General features: G+C 40.9%; 1 protein-coding gene across 1 annotated transcript in view; it reads left to right on the top strand.

Annotated features, from left to right (window-relative positions):
* Slc38a9 (solute carrier family 38 member 9) overlaps window positions 1-21189 on the top strand; it is a 78953-nt gene extending 57764 nt beyond the window's left edge. Inside the window, exons 11-15 of the mRNA XM_057789860.1 lie at window positions 2383-2489; window positions 11485-11598; window positions 12942-13090; window positions 15576-15665; window positions 17833-21189. Of these exons, the coding sequence (XP_057645843.1) occupies window positions 2383-2489; window positions 11485-11598; window positions 12942-13090; window positions 15576-15665; window positions 17833-17998 (626 nt within the window). The 3' untranslated portion in view covers window positions 17999-21189. The remainder of the gene's footprint in view (window positions 1-2382; window positions 2490-11484; window positions 11599-12941; window positions 13091-15575; window positions 15666-17832) is intronic.
* The last annotated feature ends 512 nt before the right edge of the window (window positions 21190-21701 follow it).

Raw genomic sequence — 21701 nt, 5'->3', positions numbered from 1 at the left:
CAAAACAAAAAGAACCTTAGGATCTAGCATAAACAGCACAGATAACTGCAAACTTGATAGTAAGTGATCCAGGGCTCAAATCCCTTCAACCCCAGTCAAATCCCTCAAATCCTGTTTTCTCATACACTTCCAACACCAACTGGATTGGTTTCAGTTCCCCAATAAGCAGGTACCAAAATAGTCAGAAGAGCAGGACATGTATAAGGGCAGCACTTCTGCAAAATTAAAGGATTAGGAGTAGGACTAAGCCTGATTGGGATACGTAAGAAGAAAAGGGGAAGAAATGGATTCAGCAGAAGTAAATTCAGAATGTCTTGGCCAGCCACTATGGCCCACAATGCAAATATTGCCTCTAGAATAGGGTTACACAAATGTGCCCAAACACTAATACACCACAAGCTCAGGGTTGACCAGTAGCTGTCCAGTGGGAATATGACTGGTATAGGATCAGGGCAGCAGACATGGGAAGGCTGCAGCCAGAAGCCATCAGCTAACAACTTTGCTTAGGTTCTCGCTTAAAGGGAGATGGCGTGTGGTCCTTGCATGGTATGTGTCAGAGTACTTTAATATACATGGGAATGAAAGTGATCCTAGGCCAAACTGATGTCGGTTTTGCTAATGTGGATGGGATCATTTAATTTGTTTTCTTACAGCTTCTAACTCATTATTATATACAAAGATGTTGATGGGGCAAGGCAGCCTTTGAGACAGGATCTCCCTTTGGCCCAGGCTAATCTGGAATTTGCTAAACAGCCCAGCCTGGCCCCAGACTCAGCCTCCCAAGTGCTAAGATTACAGACATGAACAACTATGATTGGTGATTTCTCTTTCCTACTTAGCTGCTTTACTTTGGATTCCAGCTAAAGAGTTCGTCAGTTATTTCTCTGTTAAAAATATCAGCAAGTAAATCCATCTGCACATGATTTTGTCATCATTTTCAAAAATAGTGCTTTTGTCATCGTGATGTATAATGCTGTTGTTAACTAGCCGTGACCTCAGTTTATTGGGTGTATTAGAAAGATTAACAATAAAAAAGATTTTCAAAAACTAACAGGAAGAATTTGCCTATGAGTTTCATTCAGAGATTAAAAAAAATATATAGATGAAAGCTGACAGACAGGAAATAGAATAGCAAACAGAATAGGCCAGACATAGTGATTCATGCCTGTAACCTGAGTATTGAACTCAGGAGGCTGAGACAGTGAGAAAAAGCAAGCAGAAAGGAAGCAAAACCATATACTTTTATTGTCCTTACCTTCTGATTTTCTTTAGAGCTGGTGGTTGATTCTTAGTAGCCACACTTCCTTTCCTGAAACAGCGTGGCGAAGAGCCAGTAGACCTTTGCTGCGGTTCTGCTCTTTACCCCAAGCTGTCGCTGTCCCTGAGATGGCTCTCCACTTTGCAACTTGCTTTGCCTAGACCTACAAATACTGCTAAGTAGATTGTAGCCTACAATTCCACATTGGCTAATTGTTTCATTTACTTATTACCTGCCTCCAAACAGTGGTTCTAGATAGAATATTATTTTTAAATAACTGTATTTATGATTAAATGGTTATATTTAAAATAAATCTTGTCAACCAGAGATAACTATTTTGATTCTGTCATCATCTTTTCTTGAACACATAATGTACAGATGTTTATGTGTATTTTAAAAAACAAAAGCAAGCCGGGCGGTGGTGGCACACGCCTTTAATCCCAGCACTCGGGAGGCAGAGGCAGGCGGATCTCTGTGAGTTCGAGACCAGCCTGGTCTACAAGAGCTAGTTCCAGGACAGGCTCCAAAGCTACAGAGAAACCCTGTCTCGAAAAACCAAAAAAAAATAAATAAATAAATAAAAAAAAAATAAAAAACAAAAGCAAATTAGACTTGACATGCTGCTTGACTCCAACATTTGTCCTGGTGTTAAATCTCAACAGCATACTTTTTAAATATTGTATCCCACTGCAAACTGTATCTCAGTTTAACCAAGATTAGTTTTATGATATGCATTTTAGACTTGTCACTCAAGACTCTTAAGTAGCTATTTTTCTCCTCTGTAATTTCTTTTCCAGAGGAACTTTCCCAGCAAGCTCAGGTATTAGGAGATTGGAAGATTTTTTAGTCCTAGACAGACCCTGAATTTAAATCTTTGTGGGACCTCAGCTAGAGATAACTGAGAGGAAGTCACAGAACATACATCCCTTATTTCCGTTTCTTCCTCTTCCAAGTGTTTTGACTAAGTGTAACGCTCACCTTGAGGGTTTATAAATGCTTGTGTATTCTTATTCCCTGGGGCAATGAAGATGATGGTGATGGTAGTGATCATATAAGAGGGAACTGATTTGAATGGATGCTAATACTCATTTTCTGCTTGTCGTTTTCGTTTCTTTTTCTCCTAGAGATAAGATTTGAGTTTCCACAGCTGACCGGAGTGCTCACTCTTGCTTTCTTTATCCACAATTGTATTATCACACTCTTGAAAAACAACAAGAACCAGGAAAATAATGTGAGTAGTTAACTGAGAAACTTGGTATTTCCTGAGGATAAACTCCAACCAATGTTTGATGCACTTTTATTTGATTTGCAATTTGTTTTTGCATCTTAATTTTTAAGATTAAATTATAGATCAGTGGTCAAGCATATGAAACTTTTAGATGGTGATTCTTTTGGACTGTGCGGCCGTATGTTCTTGTCACAGCTGCCTGGTCCTGCTGCTGTGGCGTGAGAGCAGCTACAGGTCATAGGCAAACAGATGGGTGGTGTGGACTGCTGTAGAGAATTCTCTCTCTCTCTCTCTCTAAAAATAAAGAGGTATAGCTAATAGCACTCCAATAATAATGATAAATGATGATATTAAAGAAGACAAGAAAAGGGGAACAAAAAATAGATGTGGAGAAGAAACTAAATAGCAAGCTAGTAGATTTAAACCCAGTTACATTGATAATTACACTAAATATAAATGGCCCAAGTACTACAATGAAAAATTGTCATTTCTGTTTTAAAAAATGAATTATATGGCATCATTAAGAAACTTTAAATATAAAGATATAGCTTTTGAATACTATAAGAAACTAGAGCACCTATGTTACTTGCAGCACAAATGATAATGCCAGAGTCAATGAGGAATGATTATTGTGATCCTTTGGACTAATTCGCTTCAAAGTACCAAGGCGGCATATATAAAAATCTACATTTGAGTAAATGCCCTAATGGGAATAAGTGCACCCTGTGTATGAATTAGATTTTGCCATTTACTAAAACTATAAAAGTATTAGTTAGCTATACATTTATTCTTAGTTACTCATAATGTAACATTACATGTAAAGTACTGTCTATTGATACTGTTAGATCATAATGTTCTTCATTTGCATTCTTTTTTTTGCTTTCTATATTAAGTCTGTTGGTTTTCATAAGCTTATTTATGAATGAGTCTATAAGCAAGTCGTCGTGCATTACAAAGGAAGTGCTTGTGATTTTTGTTTACTTTGCTAAATATCAGGCTATATGGAAATATGCTTTGAAATACAATTTTTCTCTCTTGTTAAAAAAGAAAAAAAGAGAATATAATAATCCTGACTCTATAGTCACCCAGTGCTAGAACTTTAAAATACATGAAGTGGACCTGCAGGATGGCACAGGAGGTAAAGGTGCTTGCTGCCAAGCCTGACAACCTGAGCTCAATCCATGGGATCCACATGGTGAAAGAGAGAACTGACCTTGGAGAGTTGTCTTCTGACCGTCACACACTGTGGCATGTGTGTGCTCATACACACATTCATACAGACACACACACATACACCACTAAATAAAATGTAATTAAAATTAAATGAAGTAACAAACAAACAAATTTGTCTTCTGAAAGTAGACAAACCCACAATTATAATTGGAAATATTCTTCCCTCCTCCTCAATAACTGGTATAACAAATAGACAAAAAAATTATAAGTGTAAGAAGCATGAAAAATACCATGAACCTACTTGATCTAATTGACATTTATAAATGTCCTCTCGGTATGAGAATGTAAGTTCCTTTCAAATAGATGGGAACGCCTACTAAGATATGGTACATGCTTGGTCACAAAACAAGTATTAATAAATGCAAAAGAAAATTATGCCAAGTATGTTCTCTAGCCATAAAGGAGTAAAAGTACAAACGAACAGCTGATATTTGAGAATTTACAAATAAATGAGTTGAGTTAACCAACATCTTCCTATATAACCATAACCAGTGAATCAAGGAAGAAGTCACAAAAAAATTGAAGGTTACTGAAAAAATGAAAATTCAGAATATCAAATTTATGGAATTGTCCCTAGAACTATTCTTAGAGGGACATTTACAGCTATAAATACCTACATAAAAAGTAAAAATGTGAAATCAAAGTCTAACCTTCCTTCACTTCCCAAGTGCTAGACAGGATTCAGGGTCATCTGCTACAACGTAGTGAGTTTGAGGCCAGCCTGTACTGTGTAAGACCAAGGTTTGTAACAAACAACGAAAAAAAGTTTACTAGCAAAGTCATTTGTTTTTTTAGACAAGATCTCAGCATGTAGCTTGGCTGACCCAAAACTCACTTAGACCAGGTTAGCTGGAACTCTCAGTGATCTGCCTCCTGAATCCTAAGATTAATAGGGAGTTAAGTTGCAGGCATGGTTCACATTGTGTGGTCCCTACATGCACAAATTTAATTACTGTGGTTCATATTACAAGCCCTGATAGGTTCAAATTTCAGTTAGCCCAAGATTTGAATTATGAGCCTTGCGTAGAATAGTCACTGTCCTCAGTTCACATACTGTGTAACTAGCAAGTGTGCTCATGATTAGTGACAGATCACATCACTGCTTTCAAATTCAGCCAGCGTTTGGTCACTCGCATGTCATTTACAGTCTACAGACAGATAATTGTGTTACACCCCCAGCATGATACTTTGTAAAACTGATAACTGAAATAAAGTTTATAAAATTGATAACTGAAAAGGGTGAGATGTGATCATCAAAAATGGAAATGATGAACTGAAATTTCATACAGACGTACGTAGAGTTCTAAAAGAAATAGCTACTTATGGAAATGTTGAGACCGCTTCCATCTGAGACTCCAGATACACAGCAAAGGAGTTTAGGGAAAGGAGATTTGGAAACCGGTTTTCAAGACAAGAAGGAAGATGTCGCGCAGCAGAAGTGGCAGTCAGAAAACTTCACATTAGAAGAATTCTTGGAGACATCTCACATTATTGAAAGCACGAGGGCTTTTACCCTTGTGAAGCTATTGCAAGTTAGAAGCCATACAAACTTAGAGTATGACCTCACTGAGGTCCTGGAAAGATGCTTGCTACGTATCATAAATCACTCACTAAAAGGAGGCAAGTGTTAGCCTAGCCTTGCCCCTCACACCTGCAGTCCAACACTAGGGAGGTGGAGGCAGGAGGGTCAGGAATTCAAGCTACATAGTGAGACATAGAGTCTCAGGCCAGCCTGGGCTACAAGAGACCTTATACTTAAAATCCTGGTCAGGGAGAGGGAAATGTAGTTCAAACTAGGCTTATGTTTGAAAAACAAAACATTTGGCCAGGCGTGGTGGCACAGACAAATCTCTGTGAGTTCAAGGCCAGCCTGGTCTACAAGAGCTAGTTTAAAAAACTACAGAGAAACCCTATCTCGAAAAACAAAACAAAACAAAAAGCCAAAAAGACATTCTAATGTTCAATACTTCTTATTCGTTCATTTATTTATTTGTTCATTTATGGCAATGCTAGGTATTGAACCTAGGGCTTATGCATGTGGGCAAGTGCTATACCACTAAGCTACATTCCCAGGCCCTTGTTGCTAATTTTTTAAATTACAATGCTAAATAAGCACTTACTTTAATATTTTTCATTTCCTTCTCCATTTGTAGCAAGTGCAGTTTAATGTTTTGACAAAACTTGTCAAAGCTTACACACCCATCATAATTTCTGTCTCCTTCCCAGCTTCCAGCTGCATGCTACCCTGTGCCATATTGCACTGCATATAGAGACGGCCAGTGCTTAACTTCTGCTCCCAAAAGTCTCAAGTAGAACTGATTTTCTAGAAAGTCAGGCCTGTTTATTTGGAATGGTGCATGCCTCTTTGTGGGAAGCTGAGAACTGGAAAAAGAATTGGGTGCCTTGGTTCTGTGCCCCGGGGCTGCGGAGGTCTCTGTCTTCCTAGAACAGTCAGGAGCCCACAGATGTAGGTCAGTGGTACCGCGCCTGCTTAGCACGCGTGAGGCGTGAGTATTGGAGCCAGCGGCCCTTGAACAGGTAGAATGCTGGACACCGTGAGTTTCTCCTGCTGAGCTGGTCAGCCAGGGCTTTGTAAAACTAGTACAAATATTAGGTGTACAAATAAAATCTTTCTTCAGCATTGTTCACTTATGGAAAATATGTTTTTAAAAGAAAGACTTAAAAAGTGTTTAAATGGATTTTCTATTTTTATTACCTTAATTAAAACATTAGTATGAAGTGATGGTCTAAATTTTAAAGTTTTTTTTTAGTTTTAGTTTTCTACAACTGTTTATTGTGTGTGTGCAAATGTCCCATGTACGCTTAGAGGTTAGAAAACAACTTTGGGCAGTGAGTTAGCTCTCCCATCGTGTGGGTCCTGGGGACCGAGCGGAAGTCATGAGGCTTCAGAGCAAGTGCCTTTACGGCTGGCCGTGCTCTAGCCTTTTTTTTGTAAAAAGCAGTTGTACTTTATTTTTAAGTGTTAATTACTACGAAGAAAATGAACATTTCTGAAGTGCTATGTGCCAGCAGCATCCTAACCACTCTAGATTTATGTAAATATATAGTGTCTTGTTTATACTGAAATTGGCTTTTATATTGGCATATATTAAGCTAAACAAACACTGTATTATTTGAGTTATCTAATAATTACACCTTTTAAGGACTTTCACTAAATAATTTAACTTAAAATGTCTAGTTAATAGTGAAATACAAAATTTGGGGGGGATTAAAGTCAGAAAATCTGAGAGTTGTGAAGACATTTGAAAGTAGAAGGCTGGGTCTTTCTCACCAGTATTCCCGAAGCTGGACCTGAGCCCTTTCCTCCCAGGTACTTGTGAAGGGTCATGAAGCCCTTACCAGCTGCGCTGGCCGGATGGCCCAGCTTCCCAAGTTTGACGTCCCTTGCTGAACTTTTGTCACTAAATGTAACTGTTTATGTATCTCTAAACCGTATACCATTTCTATTCCTTAAAGCACACTTGACCAGGAAAACATTAGGGGATTGACAATGAGTTTATCATCAAAATCCACAGTCTACGTGGGTGTGTGGACTGCACACGTCCTGACAGTTCTTGTTGGGTCAGGCCTTCGCAGAGCTTTCTGTGAAGCTTTGTTGTTGATTTAGTTGTTACCAAGCTCTGATCTTTAAAGTGATTCAGCATGTCTTCTGTCCCATGTGCTGTTACTTTTTTCTTCTTGCCTGAGTCTGTAGATGCTTGGGTACACATCAGAAGCTTTTATGGAAAAGTTTGGGTAGATCTGTGTGGCTGTTGTCTGTCATTTTTCTTATGGAATGCTCCACAGGGTAGTATTTTCACTGTGAACAGTACATGGAACTGTTAACACAAGTAAACTGTGTTTGACTTGTAAAAGTGTTCTCAGGGTTACTTTTGACCTTACTGTAAATCTAAATCCTTGTTCGGAATTGACGTTCTACCTGTCCTTAGTTCTTCATCTTCCAGCCATTGCTTACTTATGAGGCAGAGTAGGGTGAAGGCTTCTTGACACAGACATATTAGCACCTCATACTGTGCTTTTATCTCTTTTTAAACATACTCTTTGCTTAGAGCCTTTCTCCCCAACCCCTACCTTTAGGACAGGGTCTCAGTGTAGCCCAGGGCGACCGCAAAGTCACTGCGTAGCTGAGGGTAACTTTGAACTCCCGATTCCCCCTTATCTCCCCATTGCTGGGACCACCGATAGCTGCTGTCATAGTCGCCATACCCGATTTCCCAGAAGATCCCTTCCCCTACCCTTTTCTTTGAGTTGGGGTTTTAGGAAGCCGCATGTTGGGTCCAGTGCAGAGATGACACGGGCTTCAAAGAATAACAAGCCCCCAGTATGAGCAGGCTCTTCCTGGGCGGCATGGTTCCCAGATCCTGTTGGGCCTCCGCTGCGTGAAAGCAAAAGCATCGTTTTTGTTCATCAGTGTTTCCGTCTGAGAACTGACCCCCGGCTCCTGTCCGGGCTGTAAGTAGTGAGTGCTGAGTACGCATAACAGAGCTCTCCTCACGGGCTGTCTCGTATGCTTTCATGTTCAAGTCTTTGTTACTCCTTTTTGCCTCTCTTTTTCGTTGTTAAATATGGCTTAAATACCTGGAACCTAGTGAACGTTTCATCACTGTAGCTAAGTGCACACAATTTGGCACCAGAGAGACCTTGTTTGGAAGCTGCATATTGGCTTCACCAAACTCCTTACCATGTGAGTTTTGTGACTTACACTCATCTGTGAGGAAATGAACTGCAGCTACAAGGTTTCTGAGGCCCAGATGAGATGGCAGGCAGCGCCTAACACAGATGCCGGCATCTAGGAGTAGTTAACAGATGTGTATATTTATCTGTATTGAGTCTCTGCCGTCATTACCACGGTGTTGCCCGACAAAGCACACAATGCCCAGGTGGGTAAAGGGCATGGAGAAGAACCACTCGAGACAGTTTCAGGGAACAGCGTGTGCTTTTTTTTTGCATGTGAGCGACTACTTACACAGTGGAAGCCTATGGACTGTGATTGGTTAGCACGTTACCTTGGATTGAATGGTGAGTGCTCAGAGCACCAGGGTCTCTATGGGGAGAGACATGGAGAGCGCAGGCGCGTCCACGGCCAACTACTTCAGAGTTCAGTGTGCCAACGTCTGGGGCATGGTGTGCCATGCTTCTTGTTCAGAAACACAGTGTACCAGGTAGGCTGGCTGCCAGGTCATGCCTGCATTTTATCTTACAAGTTCCTGCTATGTCCAGTGTTGTCCTAGGCATTGAGAATATAAGACAAAAACACATTTTTTTTTTATCTTTTTTAATGTCAAGGGACATCTTTCCACTCAAGAACTTTTTTCAAAAAATTGATTATTTTGAGAACTGGAACAATGACTCAACCTTTAAATGTGTGAATTATTCTTGCAGAGAGTCCAAATTCAGTTCCCAGCACACACAGTGGGAAGCTCACAACTACTTGTAAGTCTAGCTCCAAGGAATCCAAGACCCCTTTCTTACCTCTGTGGACACCTGGGCTCCTGTGTGTGTGCACACGTGAGCACACGCGCGCGCGCGCGCACACACACACAATTTAAAAAATAAATAATAGTAATAAGTCTCTTAAGTGGATTGTTTTTATAGTAAAAGTTAATGGCTATTAGAACATTCACATTCTGCATTTGGCTAATGCTCTGAGAAGGAGAAAGCAGAGAGGGAACTGCTTTGCTGGGAGGCCCTGGCACCATAACCTTGGAATTGTCTCCTGAAATTTCACAGAGGTATGTGTTTTTCAGGAAAATGGACTAAAGTAATACAGTCAGATGGTACATGAGTTACAGACTGTCAGTGAAATCCTTCCCTTCTCGCTTTCTCTCTTTGTTTTCTGTTTCTTCCAGTGTGTGTGTGTGTGTTTTATGCAAATATATGGGCATGTGGAGCCCAAGGTTGAAGTTGGGGATCATCTCAACTCTTCTTACTGTCTCACTGAGGCAGACTCTCTCAGTCAAACCCAGAGCCCACGGATCTGACTAGTCTTGCCAGTCACATTGCTCCGGGGATCCCATAGCTCCCTTCCAAGGCTGGAATTTTAGGCAACTTGTTACTGGCGTGGGCTTATGGAGAGCTGAACTCCAGGCCTCATTTCCCTGGCCCCCCAAGATTTTCTTTCCTTAAGGGGGCTATTTTGGTCTGGCCAAATGGTTATCAATTAAGAGTGTATACTGCTTTCTCAGAAGACCAGGGTTCTTTTCCCATTACCCACATTAGGTAGCCCACAACCACCTGTAACTCCAGCTCCAGGGGTATCCTTGGACACCAGCACTCACGTGCACCCACAAACACACACACACATACGTCACGATAATACATCACTTTTTGAATGAGGTTGTCTTAATTCTTGAGCCAACTCGAGTAGGTGGAGACTGGAATGCCTTTGAAATGTTGTAATTGAGGCCAACTGCTTTTTGATATGAAAATCGGCCTTTCTTGATTTGTTTTTGTGCATCCCACACAAGAGTGAGACACAACCCCAGGGGAAACTGAATGCTAGCCGAAACTGAGTCCTGGAGTGTCAGGAACTAAGAGAAAAGATTTCAGAGCCCCTTTCCTAAACTCTCAGGGAGATCTGAAGAGCTGGTACAGATTTGCATAAACCTCTAGCTCAGAGGCCTACCCACTGTCTCATTTCTGACACTGAATCCCTGCTTTGTTTTCTAACTGAATGTCAGTTTTGACCTGACCTTAAGGTCTCCCATGGGTTCTTGTTTACTCTTGAGCCAGATTTATGAATCTCAAGTTTATAAAGCACTGCTGTTGCTTCAGCCCATTTTAGGAGTCATCCAGAAAACTCCAAAATGGTCCCTAATTCCAAGTGTCTGAACACTCTTACTATGTTATCAAAACTTAAAAACTGCATATAATTTGTTTCTAATCTGTTTTCCTAGTTTTCATGTCATTTCTATCTCAAATAGATAGGCCTGTGGCTACAATTTAGTTGTGTTGAATTGTTTGGCTGTAACTTAAGTGGTAATGGAGACCATTTGCCAGCTGTGGAATCTGCTGTGTTTGGATCTAACAGCTGGCTGCTCTCAGTCTCTTGGAGCTTTTTATTTTGCAGGACTGGGAGGGTGGGAACAACAGAGGAAGAAAGTAGGCCGCTTTATTTAATAATGTGTTTGTTTGCTGACTCTGGTAATAGCTTTGGACAGCTATTTGAACAGCTGCTTTTTAAATGTCCTTTTGTTTACTGTTTAAGTTTTCAAAGCTTGTCTTTAAGTGTACTTGTCTACTCTTTAACTGGTGTTCCTTCTTTATTAAACATTTTAATATGCTCTACTCCCATGGCCTACACATACTTTGATGATATAAGCTAATTTACTAAAAAAGAATTTTTAAAATATCATAGGTCAAACCAAAAGTGGCTTATACTTTCTTGTTGTCTTTTTTTATTATAATTAAGTTGTTTTTTTAATTTGGCAAGCGTTACCTTTTGAAGTTAAATTAGAACCACAGTTTATATTAAAGTCTTCTAACAAGTAGCTTAGTCTACATACTCCAGACAAGTTTTAAAGAAAAACTAACAAGAGCAATTATATGTGTGTGTATATATATATATATATATATATATATATACACATTCTGTGAAAATTAGGTAGGAAGTGTACAGACACATACAAAATAAGAAGATAAATTTGGATTTATTTATTTGTCAGACTCCTTACTTAGTGTGTTAAGTAGACTTACTGTAGATGTCTTTATGCTGAGTGAGCATTTATTCTGTGTTTATTTATAGGTGAGAGACCTGTGCATTGCTTATATGCTGGTGACATTGACTTATCTCTATATTGGTTTCCTGGTTTTTGCCTCATTTCCTTCACCTCCATTATCCAAAGATTGTATTGAGCAGGTAAGGCACTGTGTACACCCGTGTGACTTTGTGTGTGTAGCAGGGAGATCAGTCAGGCCTGGACTTGAATGCCACCTCTACCTTCCCCATCCTTCCCACGTCTCTAATTTCTCTTGCATCCAGTAACATCACATGCAGGCTCCATTTGATAACTTCTGGAGTAAGCTTTGCATACTCTGCAGCTTGTGTGCCCAGGTGACCACTCTCATGTACACATACTTCTCTTTGTGTACACCAGTTACCAGTGTTCACATGGGTTTCTAAAGCCTCCACCTAGAATCCACTGAAGTCCCTGATTTTCCACAGCTTACTTGTGAAAACGTCCTGGATGAACCGGTTTTGATTCACCTATAGGACTCTAGTTTAGAGACTGAGTAAAAAAGAGCAAAACAAGGCAGACTATTTGGCTATTAAAACGTGAGAGCTGGGGGCAGTAGGAGAGAAATCCCTCTCCAAGCAGTTGCAGTGAAACTTACACATAGTAAGATCTTGGGTACTAAAGAGTTTCTCATGGAGAACAGCATTTCACGGGTGGTTTCCTAGCCAGAGGAAACCCTGCTAGGAGTCCAGTGACCATGCTTTAAGCCAGTTAAAAGGTGTGTTTCGCAGTGCTGATAGTGTTCTCTGTTGTGTAATAGCTGAAAATGTTCTCCTCTTCATTGTGTTGTTTGGGGAAGTTCTTTGGCAGCCAAGTGTTTGCTGCAATTTTCCCTGGTATGAATAATCCCACATAAAGCTGATTCCCCTGGGAATAGGAATATGTGTGGTATTCATAGTTGGAAGGGAAAATGTAATTCTGAGTTAATTAACTTTTCAGATACCAAACTGAAATGAAGAAAACGAGCCAACGTGTAAAAGTAAATCCTTTCTACTTAGCGCTAGCCTGCAAGCCTTGGTGGCACCAGGTGACAGTGCGCTCTCACCATGCACACTCTTTGAAGTGCTGGTGTCAGTGGAGGCCAAGCAGGAGAACGATAGTAAAGATCCAATGCCATTTCAATAAATCAGGAGCAAATTTACTTATTGCATATGAACTGTTTAGAGCTGTGTTTCTTGGTCTGTCTGTTGTGAAGAACAAGGTCTTCTTTATTGTTTAAATGTTGTCGTTTTCAGACCAGAATTTTTATAAAAAAGAATATGCCAGTTTCAATGTTTTATCAGTTTCTAAATATGTAATTTCGGTTTCTGTACTCACCTCCTGACAAATAGTTAGCAAGCAGTTTGGCATCAGTTCATAAACCGCTCTTTGGGTATTGCCTGTGTTCACAGTAAGCAGAAAATGTTGTGGATTTGAATGTGCTGCATTGAGTGTTGACATGACTTCGTTGTCTTTCTTGAACTAGAACTTCTTAGACAACTTCCCTAGCGGTGACATCCTGTCCTTCATTGCAAGGATATTCCTGCTGTTCCAGATGATGACCGTCTACCCACTCTTAGGCTACTTGGCCCGTGTTCAGCTCTTGGGCCATATCTTCGGTGACGTTTATCCTAGGTAAGGGTTCTTCTCTTGGCCAGCAAGATGTGCCAAGCAACAAATGACTGTGCAAACAGGTCAGTTTAAAGTTTGACTGATCCTTTTGCTATAAAAAACAATTTTGCCTAATGAAAGTGGTTACTAAGGATAGATCACAGGGTCCTTTTCCCAGAAGAGCTTTAAATAGAGATGCCACTCCCTTGACTGGGACAATCTGGTGTCCATCCCTTCTAGGAGAGTCAGTTAGCTCTGCTGTCTATTATTATCTATGTGAGGATTTAACTGCTACTGAGGACACCTTGCTAAGAAGTGCATAGCACTTAGAACCTATGTTGCTGGGTTGCTCAAGAGAGCCAATACTTTTACTTACTGATTTCAATACACATATGTTTATTAATAGCTGTACATTTCTACAGAAATGCTCAGTTGTGTAGAATTGAAGGTGAGGTCGAGAATGAGTTCAAGTTCTTATTTCATACATAGCAAGTTTGAATTGCTATGGCAATTCTAGCCTCTTAATGGGCCTAAAGGAATTGTGCATCCTTTTGAATAAGATCCATTCAGGTAGTTACCCTGATCCAAGAGAAATTTCCACAGAACATCATTGTGTTTTCAGGATTCCCTGAAGATGTCTCGAAGTCCCCTGGTTAACCCTTACAGTAAATGTTACAAAAACTACCCATATTTTATTGGGACTATATTAGCTTTGGGAGGGGAGGTGTTGGGTGAGGGTATCACTATGTGGCCAGAGCTAACCTGGAACTCATGATCCCGCCTCAACCTTTCAAATGGTGGGATTGTAGGTGTGAGTGGAATAAATATTTTAAAGGAAGAAAATTTATGAATATAATATAGGAAAACATTATATGTATGCTAACATACTAAAAAAGGGTAACAGTTCCTGTTTGCAGACTGTCCCCTCATCAAACAATTCAAGTCAAGAGCTACCAGGTAGCCGGGTGGTGGTGGCGCACGCCTTTAGTCCCAGCACTTGGGAGGCAGAGGCAGGCGGATCTCTGTGAGTTTGAGACCAGCCTGGTCTACAAGAGCGAGTTCCAGGACAGGCTCCAAAGCCACAGAGAAACCCTGTCTCGAAAAACAAACAAACAAACAAAGAGCTGCCAGGTATTGTTGCTACATTGATACAGTGTCCTCTTGTACACTGGTGAGTAGCAAGCCACAGGCGCAACACTTCTACCCTAGAACTTTGGCATTCAGAAAATACAGAGTTTCCGTTTGCTACTCCATTAACTCTACTACTGTATTTGTTTCCAAAATAAAACAAACCCAGTGAGAGGTGAAACATTTCTGGGCTAATGCAGCCCTCTTGTCTTTGACCATTTTTTTGCTTTGTTTTGTTTGTTTGTTTGAGACAGGGTTTCTCTGTGTAACAAGCCTGGCTGCCCTGAAACTCACTATGTAGACCAGGTTGGCCTTGAACTCAGAGAGCCACCTGCCTCTGCCTCCCTAGTGCTGGGATTAAAGACCACCACCCAGCTTGCTTTCTTTTTCATTTTTTTCCTTGGGGGGAGGGGGGTCGCTGTTTTAATGGTGGCTATTAGTGTGGTTTTTCTTCTTGTAAAAAAATCTGAGAATTCCCTTTTTGCTCAAGTTATGTTTCTTCTCTGTGACAAGAACACACTGCCATTTCCCTGTAGTTGCATGTTCTACAGTGCATGATGGTCTTGAACTCAAGACTTCTTTATACTCTTCAGTTTTATTGAGTATTACCAGTAGCTTTCATTTTGAAAGGTACATTATCAATATTTAATATAAACTGTTGTAGAAGTGGGGAGGGCCTGCTTTTCATCCCAGCCACCCTGCTAGCTTACACCCAAAATAATCATCTAAACACTGCCTGGCCATTAGCTGTGGCCTCCTATTGGCTAACTCCCACATCTTGATTAACCCGTTTCTAATATTGTGTGTTCACCACGTGAGAGTCCAACCAGCCTTTGTCTCAGGCAGGAGAACCGTGAGTCTGCCTGACTCTGCTCTTCTTCCCATAGATTCCTGCCCTCTAATTTTTTCTTTAGATTTTCTTGTTTAGTGAAAATCCAACTAGCTTTTTTCCAAATTGTTTACATAATTCTTGTTTATCTACATAAATAATGATATTATTTTTAATAATTTTTACTATATTCTTTCAGGTAAACTATTGATTTTCTTAATCTATAATTTTCTTACTTTCTATAAGTACCTTAATAGACTTCTTTATGCTTTTGCTTTCTCAAGATATCACAAGTAAAATTATAGATGCAGTATGCACTCTACTTCACACTGCTAGTTTGTACCTGTGAAATTGGCCTTTTTATAGAACTGGATAAAAAGGCCAGCTTCACTGTCTCATCACCAGCATTGAGCAGTGTATTTCAGTGTTGTTGGCAAATCAAAGACAACCATTTGAAAGGTGAAAAGAATGAATTTTAATTGTCCTAAAAATTGATTATAACTTACCTATTTTATGTCTTTTCTTTCACATAAACTCTCTTTTACCTTCTAGTATTTTCCATGTGCTGATTCTTAATTTAATTATTGTGGGAGCTGGAGTGACCATGGCCTGTTTCTACCCAAACATAGGCGGGATCATAAGGTACAGCCGTGCACACATGCTCTGTTGCCGTTGTTGCTGCTGATGCTCTAACTGAATGAATCTCTGAGCGTTGAATACTGGTGGTGCTCCTGTTTACGTCCTGCAGTTTGCGGGTGCTCGGTGAACTGCACTTTTGCTGATCTTTGGTAGAAAAGCAGCTCTAGGCGCCCCGCCGCCCCTCAGATACCTTTCCCTTCTTACCTTTCTCATTTTCCATTGTGTTCCTTTTGTCTGAAATAAAAAATTATTTTCAATATACATGACTTCTTAGGTGTGCCTAGGAAGTCCTTATAGGTCAATACCACGTCCAGCTCTAAGTACATTTCTACTGAAAAAGCAAGAGGTTAGATCAAAACTAGGAAAAATGTTGTGGCAGATCGAAGGCGGTAGGGATAAAGTTGATTCAGACTGTCACTAAAAATTTGCTCAGAATAATCTGAGGCCTTCCTTGATATGAACAACAGACAGAGTGAAATGCCTTCAAAATAATCTGAGGCCTTCCTTGATATGAACAACAGACAGAGTGAAATGCCTTCAAAATAATCTGATGTCTTCCTAATATAACATCAGATTGAGTCACTTGTGAAGAACCTTTCCTAGGAAGGTGGCATGCAGTAAAAGAAGACAGTGCTCTGTGGTGCCTGTGGAGACAGTGTTCTGTGGAGACTGTGCTCTGTGGAGACAGTGTTCTGTGGAGAGAGACAGTGTTCTGTGGAGACAGTGTTCTGTGGAGACAGTGCTCTGTGGAGACAGTGTTCTGTGGAGACTTTGTTCTGTGGAGACAGTGTTCTGTGGTAACTGTGGAGACAGTGTTCTGTGGTGACTGTGGAGACAGTGTTCTGTGGTGACTGTGGAGACTGTTCTGTGGTGACTGTGGAGACTGTTCTGTGGTGACTGTGGAGACAGTGTTCTGTGGTGACTGTGGAGACTGTGTTCTGTGGAGACAGTGTTCTGTGGTGACTGTGGAGACTTTGTTCTGTGGAGACTGTGTTCTGTGGTGACTGTGGAGACAGTGTTCTGTGGTGACTGTGGAGACAGTGTTCTGTGGTGACTGTGGAGACAGTGTTCTGTGGTGACTGTGGAGACTGTTCTGTGGTGACTGTGGAGACTGTTCTGTGGTGACTGTGGAGACAGTGTTCTGTGGTGACTGTGGAGACTGTGTTCTGTGGAGACAGTGTTCTGTGGTGACTGTGGAGACTTTGTTCTGTGGAGACTGTGTTCTGTGGTGACTGTGGAGACAGTGTTCTGTGGTGACTATGGAGACTGTGTTCTGTGGTGACTGTGGAGACTGTTCTGTGGTGACTGTGGAGACAGTGTTCTGTGGTGACTGTGGAGACAGTGTTCTGTGGTGACTGTGGAGACTGTGTTCTGTGGTGACTGTGGAGACTGTGTTCTGTGGTGACTGTGGAGACTGTTCTGTGGTGACTGTGGAGACTGTTCTGTGGTGACTGTGGAGACTGTTCTGTGGTGACTGTGGAGACAGTGTTCTGTGGTGACTGTGGAGACTGTGTTCTGTGGAGACTGTGTTCTGTGGAGACAGTGTTCTGTGGAGACTGTGTTCTGTGGAGACAGTGTTCTGTGGAGACAGTGTTCTATGGTGACTGGAGACAATGTTTGTGGTGACTGTGGCAAATTTCATAGGTACAAACTAGTAGTATACAGTAGAGTGCATATTGTATCTATAATTTTACTTAGGATATCTTGAAAAAGCAAAACCATAAAGAAATCTATTAAGGTACTTATAAAAAATAAGAAAATTGTAGATCAAGAAATTCAACATGTGGTGTTGAAGGTTTGAAATTGCCACACTTAGGAAATAGAGGCAGGAGAATCATAAGTTCAAGTTCATTCTTGCTGTATAACAAGTTCAAGGCCAATTTAGTCTATAAAACAGATCAAGACAAAAGCCTGTCTCCAGATGTGTCTGAGATTTAAGTAATGGATAAAAACTGTTTGCCATGCAGATATAAAAGCAAGTAGGAAATAATATTTTTATTAAATTCAAATGTAACAAGTTTTAAACTCAAATGTCAGTAACAGTGACAGATTTTGTTGCGAAATGAGACTGAGTACAATTTAATTTATTTAAATTATTCTGTATTTACCTTAATTATAGATCATCCACAATGCAGCAAGAGCATTAACGCGGCAAGTTTTCATTTTGCAGGTACTCGGGAGCAGCCTGCGGCCTGGCTTTTGTGTTCATATACCCTTCTCTCATCTACATGATTTCCCTCTGCCAAGAAGAGCGTCTGACATGGCCTAAATTAGTCTTTCACATTTTCATCATCATTTTGGGCCTGGCAAACCTGTTTGCTCAGTTTTTCATGTGAAAACTGTTTTCCCGCCATTTCTCATGGTATTCTGAACCTTGGCAATGGTTCTGCATAAAAGAACTTGAAAATGCTGTCGTTGCTGTAATTCTAAATGTTTGTCTCAGATAACTGAAAGCGAGGGAAGCGCTGGTCTGCTGGTAACTATTTTTGTACTGGAGCAGGGAGGGATGATGCGGATGGTCTGAACCCTTTGCCTTTCTCGGGGACCCCATCCCAGGCATCCAAGTAGAAATATAGAAGGAATCACACTGGTTTTTTGTTGATAAGTATAAGGTAGGTGGATGTGTTTTGCCTACAGCTAGGAATCTCAGGGGTTGGGTCCAGGCGGCATGTTGCCAGATCCTGTTTCTATTGCAGGGTCCTCTCGTCCACTTTCTCACTTGCTGGACCATTTCTTCAGTTTACCCAAACCGCTGCTGTTTCCAACAGTAAAACAAATACCTCATTTTAAAAGAAGTTTCCATGGCATCATTATTAATTGAATGAATTCCTAACTAAATACTTCATCTGAAGAACAAACAAAAAAAAATGTCAATGATATCAGTCCCAGAAGATGCCTGTAAAATAAGCCCAGTGGGTAGCTGGTGGGGACAAGAGGACCAGGGTTTGTGCCACCCTCAGTTTCATGGCCAGTGTGAAACCAGCCTAACCATGTAAAACCTTGTCTCAAGACACCGAGAGAAAAACAAAAGAAAACGTGTGTCAGATAAACTTGTGCAGATGTGGTTGCTGTCTGACTCGTAATTCTAATCCAGTTCCAGTGACCTAGATTGAGGTTGCAGTTCCCAAGCCAGATCTTACACATGATCAAAAGCAGTTGTCCTCACAGACCCAGGGGACTCTTCTCGTGTCCTTGAGCATTGCATGGACTGTCGTGAAGCCTAATGAAGAAAGCGTGAGCAGAGAGGGGCAGCATGTGAGGCCCTTCAGAAGAACAAGGGAATAGCTAGAAAGGGTGGGACTCCGCCCAGGGTATCCTGAGTCATTCTGGTTCAGGTGTGACCTCCAGGGTCGACACCATCTACCATTCCTCTAGTGGGAGGGGAAGAATGTTGTCTCCACAAGAAAAACTTCTGTCTGACAAGAAGATTGAGAAAGAAACCCAGGTCCTAGAGTTAACACTCTTCCCATTTCCCTTCTGACCTGAAAGCTGAACGAGAATCCAGATGTCTGTCTTCCATGTAACACAGTGTGTGCTCCACCCAAAACTACTGACATTTAGAACGCTCTAATTTGGGGCTAAATTGTTAAAAATGTATCATAATTCCACTTCCCAGGAGTGTGAAGATTGTGTCATGTCCGTCCTTGGGGAAAAGCAGGTGAAATGGTTTCTGTAAACCTAGTTAGGAGCTCCAGATTTAAGACCAGCTTTGATTTCTTTCAGCATGGCTTATGTCCTGTTGGAGTTACGGGTCTGTTTATAAGAAGCTGTCATTCCTAACACTTTTTAAAGTCTCATTATGGGAACTGTCAGACACATACACAAATAGGATAATATGGAAAACTCCGTCCACCAATCCCCGGGTCTAGTAATTATAGACTTAGCTGATTTCCTTCACCTGCTCCTTCCCGCTCTTTTCTTTTCTGACATATTTAAAAACCAATCTCAGACATTATGTCATTTCATTTCTGCAAACCTTAATATCCAGCTAATAACCCGAACTTTGAACCTAGTCCCATTTATCATGGAGTCAGTCTCCAAAGCGCTGGCTAGTAGAAAGGGCAGCAGAAGCCCTTTGGACCATCTGACTGCAGACTTGCTTTCTTCAGAGGCATTTGCGTCAAAGCTGGGTGCTTTGAGAGATGTTCCGACTTAATCTCTGTATGTTCGTGGTAGTTTCTTTTCTCTTTGAGAACTTTAGAAACAATCGTCATTGGTTTTTCCACAAAGGCATTCCTGAATGCTTTAACACATCAAAGATGTGCTATGCTTTAGCAGTCAGGGGGGATTGGATGTGTTTTGCCTATTTCATAGATAAAAGGAATATGGCAGAGAATGCTACTCTCTGGACAAAAAAGAATGTGGATTTATGCTTTTGTTTTCTTAAAGAGATTTGATCATTTAGACCTCCTAATGCCCTGTTAGAGGAGCCAGATGGCTTTGTCTCCTCCGTCTATTTTGGAGACTCCTTTGGCCTGTCACTTAGCCGAGTCAAAACTCATGAGTGTGCCTGTCCTGGCTCCTGTCAAGAATGACGCTATAGGAACTCACACGCAGTTAATCTGACTTGCTGTCTCTCCTCTCCTCTCTTGAACCTGTCTAATTAAACTGCTTTCGCTTTTTGCTCTGATGTAGTCAGCCTTTGGATTTAGCTTCTTTAACACACAGCTGAGGACACTAAGATTTAGAAGGAATTGTTCCGAAGGGTCTTCCTAGAAATCCTATGCAGGAAGGAGAAAAAAAATGGGGATAAGATTTATACCTGTGGGTGATGGTGCAGTCATTGCCATCAGCACACTCCAAAAATATGTTGGAATAAGGAGTAAATGTGCCCGCTGGAAGCTACTGTTTTAAAGGGAAATGCTCCATTTACATCAAATGTGTTTCATAAGCCCTGTGCAGCTGTTGACTGTCGTAGTGGGCTTGTTTTCTGCCTCTACTTGAACCTTACCACGAAAATGTTTGTGTGTTTTTAATTGTCATTCCCATAATTGTTCTGTGTAAATAATTGAATGGTCAATGTTCATGACTTTGGAGGAGCTAAAGCCATGTCTTAAAGCATGTATCTTCAAGGGGCTTTTAGTCTAGGGAAGAAAGAGTGCTCACCAGCTCGCAGGGATGGTGGGGACTGTTGGAGCAGCGTGACATTCTGGGGAAGGACTGTCCAGAGGCAACTCCCCAAAGTTACGCTCTGCTCACCAGCTAATCGAATGATGTGTTCCATGTATTTGCTTTTATTGGGGCAAGTTTTCTCTAAAACTTACTTTGTGACATTTACTTGCTTCTTTTTGCATTATTTTTTCTTCTTTATTATCACTAAAGTATTTAACTCCTATGGCTCTTGGACAGAAAGCATAATTAATATGAAATGTAATTAGTAATACACTGGGTGCTACAGACAGAGTCTATAATTTTCAAATGTTTAATTTCTTTAATATGAATATTCAAAATGTCAAATGTTTACATTCATTGATATGATAGTATTCTGCTTTGTCTCTGTTACCATGATAAAATACTATGGCTTGAAGCAAGAGTCTGTTTGGCTTACAGTTCCAAAGAGGGAGTCGGTGTGGTCAGGACGGCACGGGAGGAATAACAGAGCAGGGCTGGCAAATCACATTTCCTCTGCACGTAGAAAACCAAGAGTTCAAACACTGAGTGAGTGGGGAGAGGTGGAAACTGACAGCCCACCCCACCCCACCCAGTGACACATTTCCTCTAGCAGAACTCCAGTTCCTAAGTTTCAGGACTTCCCACACAGTGGGTCCCCAAACCACTTGAGGACCAAGTGTTCAGACCCATCAGCCCATGGGGAGATTTCTCACCGAAACCCCACAGGTGATAAAGCAGAGAATACGGTGCTGCCTGTTTTCCTTACCCAGTATTGACATGTTGCTTTTTAGAAGTCGGTGGTGATTTGGGTTTTGTGTTTAACTTGACTTCATACCAACTTGAATGTTCAAAAACAAACCCAAGTCTAGCTGGTGCCTAACCATCGTGTGTCACCAGCCTGTGATCCAAAGTGAAATGAATCTCCGA

This window comes from Chionomys nivalis, chromosome 15 (assembly GCF_950005125.1).
Source record: "Chionomys nivalis chromosome 15, mChiNiv1.1, whole genome shotgun sequence".
Lineage (NCBI taxonomy): Eukaryota > Metazoa > Chordata > Mammalia > Rodentia > Cricetidae > Chionomys > Chionomys nivalis.
The sequence above is the reverse complement of the archived record's forward strand: the minus strand, read 5'-3'. Positions and strand labels throughout refer to the sequence as shown.